Source organism: Melopsittacus undulatus, chromosome 6 (genome assembly GCF_012275295.1).
Source record: "Melopsittacus undulatus isolate bMelUnd1 chromosome 6, bMelUnd1.mat.Z, whole genome shotgun sequence".
Lineage (NCBI taxonomy): Eukaryota > Metazoa > Chordata > Aves > Psittaciformes > Psittaculidae > Melopsittacus > Melopsittacus undulatus.
Genome location: NC_047532.1, coordinates 50,281,069 through 50,295,000, shown reverse-complemented (window position 1 = coordinate 50,295,000; position 13,932 = coordinate 50,281,069). Strand labels below are relative to the sequence as shown.

The 13,932-nt window shown below is 43.0% G+C and overlaps 1 protein-coding gene across 1 annotated transcript in view; it reads right to left on the bottom strand.

The window, feature by feature from the left end:
* Positions 1 to 13,932, bottom strand: part of NIBAN1 (niban apoptosis regulator 1) — a 70,787-nt gene that overhangs the window by 11,601 nt on the left and 45,254 nt on the right. The window contains exons 6-8 of the mRNA XM_031046736.2: positions 7,063 to 7,178; positions 722 to 826; positions 464 to 626 (exon numbers count right to left, since the gene is read on the bottom strand). Of these exons, the coding sequence (XP_030902596.2) occupies positions 464 to 626; positions 722 to 826; positions 7,063 to 7,178 (384 nt within the window). The remainder of the gene's footprint in view (positions 1 to 463; positions 627 to 721; positions 827 to 7,062; positions 7,179 to 13,932) is intronic.

Sequence of the window (13,932 nt, the reverse complement as noted above, 5' to 3'; positions counted from 1 at the left end):
TCACATTAGTTTAAAACTATCTAAGAAGCCCTTTGGCTTAAGTACTCTTTCATAGCTTATGAATATGTCACATAACCAGAACCTGGTTTTGTGGCACATTCCAAAACATCAGGTCAAAACCACTACACTTTTAATTATGCTCATATGACCTCTTCTCTTCATTGCATAAGGCTGTCCAAGTAAAAATGAAAGCAGAACAAGCAACTCTAATCATAATACTCAAAACCCATCAGGTCTACCTCCATTTGAGAAGACCCTGTATTTTCAAAGACACAGTGGCCACAGCTATCAGCTCCCATCAAAAGCAGCAGAGGTTCAAAGCATTTGTTTTCTGAAAATTAGTGTCTCCAGTTGGATTTTTCAAAATACATGAGAATTTCAAAGCAATGACATCTGGTAATTTGAGCAACACAATGGGAAACATTAAAAAATTGCTGCAAAACACAGCTGTTCTTCCACTAACCTTTGATTTTTCCAGCTAAGAAGTTCTTGGAGTTCAGAATCTGATCCATGTCTGAACGAATCGTTCCTTCAAGAGTTTTTACAAAATCTCTGCATTCTTCTTTCAAGGTACTTAATCCTTCTGACACTTGCTGCTGAACTAAGCCATAAGTTTCTTCTACGATCTAAACACAAATTAAATTAAGAAGCATAGGTTAGAATCAGCACACACAGACAACAAGGTTTTATGAGAAAAAACTCTGTAAATACCAGTACTTACACCAAACCAGGTCCGCTTCCTATCATTCCTCTTTCCTTTCATTTTAGGCAGGATCATTGTTTGAAGGTTAGGCAGGAGTTCCTCCATCACAAGGTTGCTCAGGATCTATATCATCAGATGATTAAAATTACACATTCACATGCTGTTCTTTATCTGAAAACTGAGCACTCACATCACATTGTGATGTGCAAAGGCAGGCAACCTCAAATAAATACAATTACTATCCCAGGTTGCCATGAACACTGGATTTAAAAATATTAGGTATGTCTGAGAATTTCATCTGAAGCATTTCTCACTTAAAAGACTCTGAGAGACCATGCAACAACTGACAACAGATGAAATAAGATGCCTATTAAAATTTACTGCATGCTATTATGAAATTGCCATGTGCAAATCAGTGGAGATAAAATGATTGATATCAACTGAGCAACTGGATAAGAAAAGTTGGTTTGCTGCTTCCCCACACTGACCTTGTTCTGGGACATTCACACCCTCCCAGAGGAGGTATCATCAAAGATAAATTGTTCTAACAAGTCACAAACCAAAGGATGCTCTGCGAATGGCATCCTAGGGTGCATTAGAAAAGGTGTGGTTAGTAGGGCAAGAGAGGTTCTCCTCCCCCTCTACTCCGCTTTGGTGAGGCCACATCTGGAATATTGCATCCAGTTCTGGGCCCCTCAGTTCAAGAAGGACAGGGAATTGCTTGAAAGAGTCCAGCGCAGAGCCACAAAGATGATGGAGTGGAACACCTCCCTTATGAGGAGAGGCTGAGGGAGCTGGGTCTCTTTAGCTTGGAGAAGAGGAGACTGAGGGGTGACCTCCTCAGTGTTTACAAATATGTAAAGGGTGGGTGTCAGGATGATGGAGCTAGGCTTTTTTCAATGATATCCAGTGATAGGACAAGGGGCAATGGGTGTAAACTGGAGTATAGGAGGTTCCACGTTAACATCAGGAAGAACTTCTTTACTCTAAGAGTGACAGACCACTGGATCAGGTTGCCCAGGGGGGTTGTGGAGTCTCCTATGTTGGAGATATTCAAGGCCCGACTGGACAAGTTCCTGTGTGATGTACTCTAGGTTACCCTGCTCTTGCAGGGGGGTTGGACTAGATGATCTTTCGAAGTCCCTTCCAACCCTTGGGATTCTGGGATAGGAAGATAATTGTGCAAGAAAAGAAAGATATGACTGTCCCAATGTGAACCTCCAGCACTTTTTTAGGTGAGCACCAACTTCACAATTAAAACAAGAAAAGAACAAGATGTTTTAAAGAACAAGATGATTAAAACAAGAAAAGAAAAACAGGATACAGGACAGAAATGGAACCAGAAGTGTGGGTAACCTGTGAATCTAATAATTCTACTCTGATTTTTTAAATCTGCAACATGATCCAAAAGACTCATTAGCTCCTGCCCAATCCTGATATAAAAAGGAGATAGAATAAATAGCTAGCTGTTGGAGTTCAAGAAAAAAATTTCAAGTACTTTCTTTTGTCACTAAAAGATAACTCAACTAGTCTAAAACCAATAAAACTTTCACATTGTAGGATTCATACACATTAAAGTTTCCTCTCAACACCTGCAGATTCTTGAATGAAAACCTAAGATACTCTATGACAAAGGTGCACCACAGCAGAAAGGGAGAGAGAAGTTTCAGAGAGACTTCTACATATGAAGTGTTCATGATGGAATGTAAAGAAACTGAGGAAAAAGTGTCATTGGCCCATTTTTTTGTCATTTCTGTAAGTATATGGTTGGTCTATTTTTCTGTGTTTTTCTAAATTGACACTTATTTTTCTCCTTCTAGAACATTTTCACTTTGAAACAGGGTTCAGTGGTTGTAGAAAAGAAGCATCACCCTTTCTGATCCCAGCATCTAACTGGCAATTCAGTTCCAATTAGAAAGAAAATACATCAGACTGGGAATACAGATGATACCAATTTGGAGGAGTGAGCAATACACTGACAAGTAAGGCTACTATTCAAAGGGACTTAGATGGGCTGAGGAAATGGGTGGACAAAAACCTCATGAAGTTTAGCAAAAGCATAGTCCAACATCTGGGATGGAACAACCCTGAACATCAGTTTAGGCTGGTGACAACTGGCTGGAAAGCAATTTTGCAGAAAATTACTTGGCCATCCTGGTGGAAAAGTCATCATTGATCTGCAGGGTGGCCTTGCAGCAAAGGGCAATAGCAGGTTGAGGGAGAACATTCCCCTCTATTCAGCACTTGTCAGACCACATCTGGAGTGGTGTCCAGTTTGGGGCTCCCCAGTAAAAACCAGAACTTGACACGCTGGAGTGGATGCAGCAGAACCCACCAGGATGATCAGGGGATGGAGCACATGACATGTAAGGAGAGGCAAAGGGAACTGGGCTTGCTCAGCCTTGAGAAGGTAAGAGAGACCTTACTGCTGTGCACAGCTCCAATATGGAGGATGTTAGGCAGGCACAACCACTTTTCTTGGAAATAGCCAGGGAAAGGAAGAAGGTAACAGTTACAAGGAGTAACAAGGGAAATAGTTGTCAGTTATTAAGAAATATCATTCAGCATGAAGGCAATCATGGGAACAAGTTATGCCACCTCCAGCTTTGGATATCTTCAGAACTAAACTGCACAAAGCCCCTAAAGTTGGCTCTCCTTTAAGTGTGGGATTGCTCCAGATAACCTCCAGAGATCCCCTTTTAACTAAACTGTTCTATGGTTCTGCGGTTCTCTTGATAGCATCACCCAACTTTGTACAGAAGAAGGATCATATTCTTTCTTCAATACAGAAAGAATTTAATGGTGTGAGATGGATGCCTGGTTTCATTCACTGGTACCTATTTCAGAAGTTTTCTTCAGAATTACACACTGTGTCAGGCTTTGAACCTTGTCTACGTAGGTTTGAATTACAACTTCTTCCTTGCCCTCTCTTTCTCCTCCACTTTCAGCAGCAAGTTGGCCAATAAGGCAAACTATGCAAGCAGAGGTAAGGAGTTCATCATAGGACCTGCCCTATTGCTATTTCTTTGTGACCTCAGGTCTCTGAACATGTTTCCTATGGAGGCATCTATCAGTGCTGGGGATATATACTGGATTCTTGAATTTCTCTGCTTAAAGCATGTCGATTTTGAACTAAAGACCTCAGTCTCATATTTGGTTCAGTCATTACTCATAATTCAGAGGAGAAAGGGACATGTTTTATTTCTGGACATGTTCGTTTTCTGTTCATAGATCTTGCCCAGGTATATTTGTAGTGGCCCACAGTTACAGATGTACAGCTGCCAATTTATGATGACAGAGGCAATACTATGGCTCATGTGCTATACAGAACAGCACATAGCCCTTTCATCAAGGCTTTTTCTCTGTCCCAGCTGTGCACAGATATGAGGTTGCCCACAGACTCTTAAAAACTTTGAAGTGCAGTGGCTATCCTGCAAATCACAGAGAGACATAGTAACCCTATAAAAGGAGCACAAAATGCATCTTAAATTTCTGTAGATTTCTCATTTACTCTGGTAAAGCATTTAAAAGATTACTACCTTGCTCAATGGTTTCAGGAAAGTGTCACAGACAAAGTACAGCGTCTTTCTTTTTCTCCAGTGAGGCCTGAACAGAGGTTTTGCTAAGTAATGCATATTTGAACCCAGCACTTGTCCTTACTTCAGCAACAGCCCAGCACAGTCCTCATTCAAGGACCACAGCCCTGAGACACCCAGCTACTGGCTAAGCCAATACAAAATCAAAAGCAGGGCTCAACTTTACATTTCATCATGCCAGTACTTCCTGACATTCAACCTCACATATTACAGCTCCTTGAGTGGGTTTTAGGCATGCACCAACAACACAAAAGGGAAATGGCAGGAATTTAGACAGCAAAAGTAAGTAAAAAAGGGCTCTGAATGCATGCCATGCAGTGTAAAATAGAGTACCTCCTGGGTGCAAGATAGCCCCTATAGAAATGTAATACACAATACCTTGCTTATTAACATACATCTAATATACCTATAACACATCATACCCTATTATTGTTGTTTCATGTAACTTAAGTACTTATAGATTATTCCACACTACCACTTTGAATTCAGCTGTGCTGACTCAAATACCTCTCAAGACCAATGGACTATTTCAGGTTCTGAACTAATAGGTCAGTTAAAAATAGCCCAAACTGGAGCACCACAGAACAAATAATAAATGTGACAATGGATCAAACATATTCTGAACAATTTGAGCACGTTTTTAGGAATGCTGGATTGGCTTTATATTTCTGTACTGAAAGGTGCACTGTAGAAATTTGGGGCTTTTTAATCCCTTATTCTGCTATTCTTGATTTACCAGTATGTTACTTCTGCATTCATGTAGTACTGACCAGTGAAGTTATATTAGTACAAAATCAGGGTGTTTTAGTGCTCTAACAAAAAAAGCTCTCTGCTGCTGCTTACAAGAAGAGTTGTCGATAATTTCATGGTTTAACCCAGTTTTTCAGCACTTAACCTACAGAACTACCATCTACTACTAAATTTATCCTTTATTAATAATGACACATTAAAAATTAAAAAGAACAAAAACAAAACCAGGAATAGGATTTTTTATGACAAAAAAAAAATCAGTAGGTCTTCAGCCAAATGACTGGGTACTTGCTAGTATTACATCCATGTTGCAGTACCTAGGTAGAACTGCATGAGCTAATGCTATAGAGACTCTGTCTTTATAAATGAATGTCAGGGAATATATTTATTGGCATTCTGGAGAGATTTTTACAGCAACAAACTGTAGCTTGCTCATTCCAAACCACTCACTTAGCTTGGATATTTGCCTAAAATAATTATTACATTTGTCAAAGCAGGCATGAGAACAAACCATAGATGCAGAATGAATTATTACTAAGAAGATAATAGCATAACTAGTCTGGACGTCTTCTGATTACAATTCTCTTGAGGTATATGGGCTATGAATAAGTAGTTGGCAAGCAATAATAAAAATAAAACATAAAATGAAACTAGCACTATAACAGTTACATAACTTGAGGGAGGAGGGGAGAAGAGGAAAACCCTCACTCCCTCCACTGGAAGGATGGAACTCCTTATACTAAGGAATTATCAGATGTTAGCAGTAAACCTCAATCCGTGACATGATGGCACTGGGAAAGACAGTATTTATAGTTTCTTCCCCAGTTTCCACATTCTTCAGCATTTCAAAGGTAGACTTCTCCTAATAATCTGATTTCTTATAATAAAACCCCAGATTATAAACTCTGCATCAAGCTTTTTCCCATTTTCCCAAAGGGAAGCCAGATTTCACGAAGGAAAACACCCAGCAGCTGGTACTAAAGTAAATATTTGCTGCTGAGTGCTCAGTGCTTAGGAAAATAATTGTAAATCAGGGCCTAAATAATGGCTCAAGTGCACTAAAAGACATCTGGAGTGATGCCAGAGAGATCAGTGGAATTACTTTAGCTACCACCAGTTCTCCAAAGCTACTCACTCAGGTGCCCGAATATGGACCCAGACCTTGAGCTTAGGACCTCATTTCTGAAGAACTGAAGTACACAAATTTCTGGTGTTCAAGTGTGACTGTTACTATGCAAGACTCTGTTTCAGAAGTCTGGCACAATAAGTAGGTATACCAGTTTATCCACTCAGGCCTAAAAGCTTCAGTCCCAAAGTACAGGGAAAAGCAAAATGAAGAGGTTCTTCAAAATTTTTGTTTAGCTGCTATTCTATCCTTCTTGAAACCTGATCTCCTATGATGGCATCTGGAGGCATTACAGGACAAGGAGAAGGAAAGTATTTTGTTAAGTAACAAAGGTAATAGCAACTGAAGAAAAAATAATCTCTTATCTGCAAAATAGCTCTTATGAAAGACAGAAAAACAGAGCACAGCCCGATGCAGCTAACAGAGAGTATCTACTGCATACAGGTTCTGAGGTTTGTGTGTATTGCTTTTGCTGTCACTAATTTACTGAAACTTTAAACAACACCAAATGTGATAGAGAGATATTAGCAAGTGCTTTGTTTTAGACACAGCATTTATTCACCAATTGACCCCATGGCATAAAATTAAAGTAGCTGCATGAGCTTTTTGTGGAAATGTGGTTATCCCTACATTCTAGTACAATGCAAGAATTTTAATTCATAGCACACTTTCTTTCACTTTCTAGCAAAAAAATTCAAAATGGATTTTATTAAAAAAGAATTATCACTTTACATATCAGTGAGAAGTATCTTGAAATCTTGGGCATTTCTACCTACCAGATTTTCTTTTTTAAAATGCCATTTTTTCCCAAGAGGCTTTACAACCTTCATCATCCTCAAAGCTGACATATCCAAAGCCAACAAAACATCAGGAAGATATTCTCTTACCTCTTTTTCATTGCCAGTTATCATTTCCCACATCCCATAGTGGCCTTTCTCCTGCCGGAAGAACTGAATGGCTTCTAAGAACGCCTCAACTTCATATGTTGTCTGGTTGAGAAAATCTAGAGAAAACACAAAGTAACATAAAGGATTTACCCATAAGTAATCTTTACAAAATTACCATCCTTTTTTGATCCATTTTTCTGTTTCATGTACATCTAACTAATATTATTAAATTATTTATTAAACCTGAGTATCTGAAGATCTTGGGCTTTCATTAAGTTTTAGAAGTACAATGTTAACTATCACACTGCAAGTATGAACTACCACCCCATCTAAGTTGATAGGTTAAACCAAAACCAGAAAATGTTAATATGTAAATGTTAATATGGAGCACATGATAATGTAAGAGTTTTACAGCAGGAAGCCTTGTCTTTGGTAGACTTTGATAAGGCGGACATTAAAATGTGAAAGCTCATCCTTTGCCTTTATACCTATGAGCAGTGTAAGATGGTACATGGGAAGACTTCGACAGTCCATATCAGGACCAAGAGTTGGGAGCTTCTGCTTCCCAACTTCCCAATGTAAGATAAGAATTAAGAATTTATGATAATCATAGTCAGCTGATTGTGGCATGTTGCTGAGGGGAGTAGCTTGAGTGAGGACGCCTGTCACATCAGAGCGGAGCCGGGGGAGATCAGCGTCCAGAAGCCTCACCACAGAGCGACAAGAGCCACTGAGGAGGGAGCCTCAAATCCTCGACAGGACTTGCAAAGAGCTCAGCTACCGTGAGGAGGTGACTCACCGGGGGCGGAGACAGGAGGAGCGGCACCAACTGTGAGTGGTTAAAAACCTACCCAGGGAGCGCAGCAAACAGAGCAGGCAAACAGAGCGGGTCGAGGCAGTTTGCGTGGCAGTTCACGCGGGCAGGAGAGCAGGATGGTGAGCACTCACTGTACGACCAGGGTCCGGTCTGGGAGCTCTGCCCTGGCCACCCCGGTGGTGGCCAGCGTAGGCAGCCAGACAGAGCCCGTAAGTGGGGAGGTTGTGGTGCAGAGCTTGGAGTGTAGAGAGTGCCTGCACTGGTCTGGTGAGGGAAAGGTGCAGAATGGGCAGGGCTGTGCTCACTGCTCCTTGATGGAGGTCCTCCTCCTGCAGGTGGCTGAGCTACGGGATGCTGTCAGCAAGCTGCAAGATGTCAGGGAAGCTGAGAGGAAGCAGGACTGCTTGCTCCAGGACCAAACAGCCCTGGGGCCTCAAGCTTCCCCTCTAACTCATGGAGGAAAGAAGGAAGCTGTTGATCAGGGAAGCTGAGAATTAGTAACAAAAAAAAAGAACCAAAGGAGGAAGAGAGCAATTAAAAGCAAGGGGCTTCCTCCTAAATCTGCTGTACCCACCCAGAACCGCTTTGCTGTCCTGCAGGGGGCTGATGAGGAAATGCACTTGCATCAGAAACAGTCGGCTGGTGCACTGGTACAGAAGATTTCTACTGGTGCCGCCAGGAAAAAGCGGCAGGTTGTAGTAGTAGGGGACTCTGCCTTGAAAGGGACAGAAACGCTCATCTGTCGGCCTGACCCGGTCACAAGGGAGGTGTGTTGCCTACCTGGGGCACGGATCAGAGATGGTGCGGAGAGGCTGCCTGCTCTAGTAAGTCCCATGGACTATTACCCGCTTCTAGTGATACATGTGGGTGCTAGGGATATAGATAGTAGTAGCCTGAGGAGTATAAAGAAGGACTACAGAGCTCTGGGAGAGGTGGTCAGGGGTTCTGGAGCTCAGATAGTCTTTTCGACAATTCTCCAAGACACAGGGGAGGACCTTCCAAAGGCAAGGAGGATTGGACAGGTTAATAAATGGTTAAAAGGGTGGTGTCATAGTCAAGGGTTTGGGTGTCTTGGACATGGGGCCCACATTTGTAGGCCAGGCCTACTGGGGTCTGGTGGAACTGTTCTGATAAAGAAAGGGAAGAGTGGCTTTGCTGGGAGGCTTGCCAGACTTGTCAAGGATGCTTTAAACTAGTTGTGTTGGGGGAGGGGAGCATCATTCCATCCCAACACACCCAGTCAGTTGCCAGCACCTAGAATAAATACTCTGAGCAAAGCAGTAATATTCTAGCTGCTCCAGCCACTGAGATGGCTTCATTTGGAGCTCGGATCAGATGCCTCTATACAAATGCCCGTAGCATGGGGAACAAACAAGAGGAATTAGAGATGTGGGCACATCTACGGGGCTATGATATAATAGGCATCACCGAAACATGATGGGATGGCTCCTTTGACTGGAGTGTTGGAATGGAGGGTTATAGGCTTTTTAGAAAAGACAGGCCCGGTAGGAGGGGAGGGGGAGTTGCCCTTTATGTTAGGGATAGGCTGGAGAGTATGGAACTCTGTCTGGGGACAGGTGATCAGTTAACAGAAAGTTTGTGGGTCAGGGTTAAGGGGAAATCGGTGGTGGGACACATTACTGTGGGGATATGTTACAGACCGCCTGATCAAGAGGAACCTGTGAATGAAGAACTCTACAGACAAATAGGAAAAGCCTCACGCTCGCAGGCCCTTGTTCTCATGGGGGTCTTCAACCACCCTGACATCTGTTGGAGAGACGGTACGGCCCAGCACAAGCAATCCAGGAGGTTTCTCGATTGTGTGGAAGACAACTTCCTTCTGCAAGCAATAAAGGAGCCGACGAGGAGAGGTGCCCTGCTTGACCTCGTGCTCACCAACAAGGAAGGGATCGTTGGAAATGTGACTCTCCAGGGAAGTCTTGGATGCAGTGATCACGAGATGGTCGAATTCGAGGTCCTCAAGACAGTGAGAAGAGCGTGCAGTAAGCTCACTGCCCTGGACTTCAAGAGAGCAGACTTTGCGCTCTTCAGGAACCTGCTTAGTAAGGTTCCATGGGATATAGCCCTAGAGTGTAAGGGGGGCCAAGACTCTTGGTTAATACTCAAGGATCACCTGCTACAAGCTCAGGAGTGTTGCATCCCAACTAGAAGGAAGTGCAGTGGGAAGGCCAGGAGACTTCCTTGGATGGATAAGGAGCTGCTGAGAAAAATTCACAAGAAAAAAGAGGCTTATAAAAGGTGGAAGCAAGGACAGGTGGCCTGGGATGAATACAGGGATGTTGTCCGGGTAGTTAGGGACCAAGTTAGGAAAGCTAAGGCCCAATTGGAGCTAAACTTGGCAAGGGATGTAAAAGATAATAGGAAGGGATTTTATAGGTATGTAGCAGCTAAAAAACAGACAAAGGACAATCTAGGCCCCCTCCGGAAGCTTTTGGGAGAACTGGCTACACAGGACTTGGAGAAGGCTGAGGTTCTGAATGGCTTCTTTACCTCGGTCTTCACTGGCAAAGGCTCTGACCACACCACCCAAGTCTTGGAGGGTGGACACAGGGACTGTGAAAACCTAGACCTTGGGCCCACTGTACATGAGGATCTAGTTCGAGACCATCTTAAGAACCTGAATGTACACAAGTCCATGGGACCTGATGAAATCCATCCGCGGGTCCTGAAAGAGCTGGCGAATGAAGTTGCAAAGCCACTGGCCATCATATTTGAAAAATCATGGCAGACAGGTGAAGTTCCTGATGACTGGAAAAAGGGAAATATAACCCCCATTTTCAAGAAGGGGAAAATGGATGACCCAGGGAATTACAGACCAGTCAGTCTCATCTCTGTGCCTGGCAAAATCTGGGAGCAGATTCTCCTGGAAGGCATGCTAGGGCACATGAAAAACAACAAGGTGTTTGGTGACAGCCAGCACAGCTTTACTAGGGGAAAATCCTGCCTGACCAATTTGGTGGCCTTCTATGACAGGGCTACAAAAGTGATGGACAGGGGTAGAGCAGTTGACGTCATCTACCTGGACTTGTGCAAAGCGTTCGACACTGTCCCTCATGACATCCTTGTCTCTAAATTGGAGTGTCATCAATTTGATAGGTGGACCACTCGGTGGATAAAGAACTGGCTGGATGGTCGCACTCAAAGAGTTGTGGTCAATGGTTCAATGTCCAGCTGGAGATCAGTAACGAGTGGTGTCCCTCAGGGATCGGTGTTGGGACCGGTCTTGTTTAATATCTTTGTCGCTGACATGGACAGTGGAATTGAGTGTGCCCTCAGCAAGTTTGCCAATGACACCAAGCTGTGTGGTTCTGTTGATACGCTAGAGGGAAGGAATGCCATTCAGAGGGACCTTGACACACTTGTGAGGTTGGCTGATGCCAACCTCATGAAGTTTAACCATGCCAAGTGCAAGGTCCTACACCTGGGTCGGAGCAATCCCAGGCACAGCTACAGGTTGGGCAAAAAGGAAATTCATGGTAGTCCTGCGGAGAAGGACTTGGGGGTGTTAGTCAATGAGAAAATGAACATGAGCCAGCAGTGTGCACTCACAGCCCAGAAAGCCAACCGTATCCTGGGCTGCATCAAGAGGAGCGTGACCAGCAGGTCAAAGGAGGTGATCCTGCCCCTCTACTCTGCTCTCGTGAGACCTCACTTGGAGTATTGTGTGCAGTTCTGGTGTCCTCAACATAGAAAGGACATGGTAGTGTTAGAACGAGTCCAGAGAAAGGGCCACGAGGATGATCAGGGGACTGGAGCACCTCCCATATGAAGACAGGCTGAGAAAGTTGGGGCTGTTCAGCCTGGAGAAGAGAAGGCTGTGTGGAGACCTCAGAGCAGCCTTCCAGTATCTGAACGGGGCCTACAGGGATGCTGGGGAGGGACTATTCATTAGGGACTGTAGTGATAGGACAAGGGGTAACGGGCTGAAACTTAAACAGCAGGGGTTTAGACTGGATATAAGGAAGAAATTCTTTACTGTTAGGGTGGTGAGGTACTGGAATGGGTTGCCCAGGGCGGTAGTGAATGCTCCATCCCTGGCAGTGTTCAAGACCAGGCTGGATGAAGCCTTGAGTGATATGGTTTAGTGTGAGGTGTCCCTGCCCATGGCAAGGGGGTTGGAACTAGATGATCTTGATGTCCTTTCCAATCCTAACTATTCTATGATTCTATGATTCTATGTTGTAAGCGCTTGGTGAATTTCTAAACCCTGAGTTAACACTCCCCAGTAATCTTTTATTTTCTTTGTTTTCTACAGGAACTGATGATAAAGATGATTTTTCATGAACAGAGTAAGCACTGTGCTCATACCAATTAAGCACAAAAACTTCTGACAAAATCATGTTGCTTTCCCTAATATATTTCAAGAATGTTTAACTGCAGCTCCAGAGTATCTGGTTATTGTCCACAACTGCAGCTGCTAGATGGTAGCTTTTCCCAAGAAGAGCATAGTAGCCTGGGGCCACTCTGTTGTACAAACGAGACCACAGCACAGAAAAACCTGAGAAGTGGCTGAGCTAGTTTGCTCTTACAAACTCCAGTTAACCAGTCGTGCAACAGAAATCACATTGCAGACAATTTGTTCTTTCCAAACTGCTAATGGCTTTCAAGAGAGTTGCAGCCAACACTCTCCTTCACATGAGAGCGCACAAACCCACAGCTAATTAAGACTGCAACAGCAGTTGTACAGCAGAACTAGTTTGTCATGATCTGGGGAGAAAGTCTCTTTGCCTCAAAATGTGGAAAAGCTCCCTAGTGCAATCAGGCTGCTTGACAAACCTGAGTAAGAAAAACCACCACTGAAACACTTCAGGAATTCAAGTGCTGTGTCTCTGCTGTGGAACTGAGCTTCAGGATTATTGTGAGGATTATATGAAGGGAAAAACAAAGCCACAATGATTTACTGTCCACTCTTCAAGGTTATATACTTGCAGCCTTGATCAGCTGGAATCCTGTTGTGTACATGTTAAGAAGAAAGGAGGAAAGAATGTTAATTCTCTGAAAGGTAAGTATGCTACTTTAAAAGATACTGATATGTAAAAACTATTGTTATGTGAAGAGTCAGAGAGTAAATTCTCAAGTCCTGCCTGTCACGCAAGACATTTCTGATTTGTTCATGAAGCTTCTGAAGAGAGGAGCTTTATAGGCTTGCATGCATACCAAGAACAATACAGGCATTATACAAATTATGGGAAACACAAAGGATTAAAACTGCAGTAATGCCTGAAATATCAACTACCACATACTTTACACAAAAATGAAAACTAGTGAAACTTACAATTAATTTCATCAGTGCTTTACCCTGGCTGCTGATTGAAAACAGTACTGAATAGATTTTATCTAAATAGTAGGCAATGAGGTTTCAGATCTGCTAAGAGTCCAAATGTCAGAATTTGCTCTTTCAGAGTTTCCCCTGAGCGTAATTACTTCAGGAAGGTAAGTTATAGATAGTATGGTGCAGTAAACACTCTTTCAGTGCCACTCTCTAGATACCATCCCCAATTTGCAGATATTTGGAGGTCCAGAGAGATCACACAATTTCTTCAAGCTCACACAATGATCAAACAAGAAAAAACAGCCAGGTAAAATCCTAACCATACCTTCATTGCTACCTCCATGTTTTATAGCACTTTTAATAGCAAGTCACAAACTTGCTAAGGATGCTAAAATATCAGTAAAAGAGGTTTAAGTCAGGTTGTTTACTGCCAAGAGATGGCAGCTTTAGTGAAAGAATTGAGTATTTCATCTGAGAAACTGGTGGAGCACTGCATATGAAAGCTTCTGCCCTTACAGAATTAAACTCCAAGTATTTTGACAAGAAGAGGGCTAGGCTTGGCTGGAGAAAGGGAAAACTGCAGCTCTTGCAGCTCTCTGATTATGACTCAGATGTTTTCCTTCTTCACAGCTGTGCTCCTAACCAAAAGGGACAACAGACCATCCAAAGGGCTGGATCTTGGACCTGCTGAGATGATGATGCACCAGTGCTGACAAGAGTCTGCCCTCTAAGATCATCAAACTCATTTAACTTCATGGTC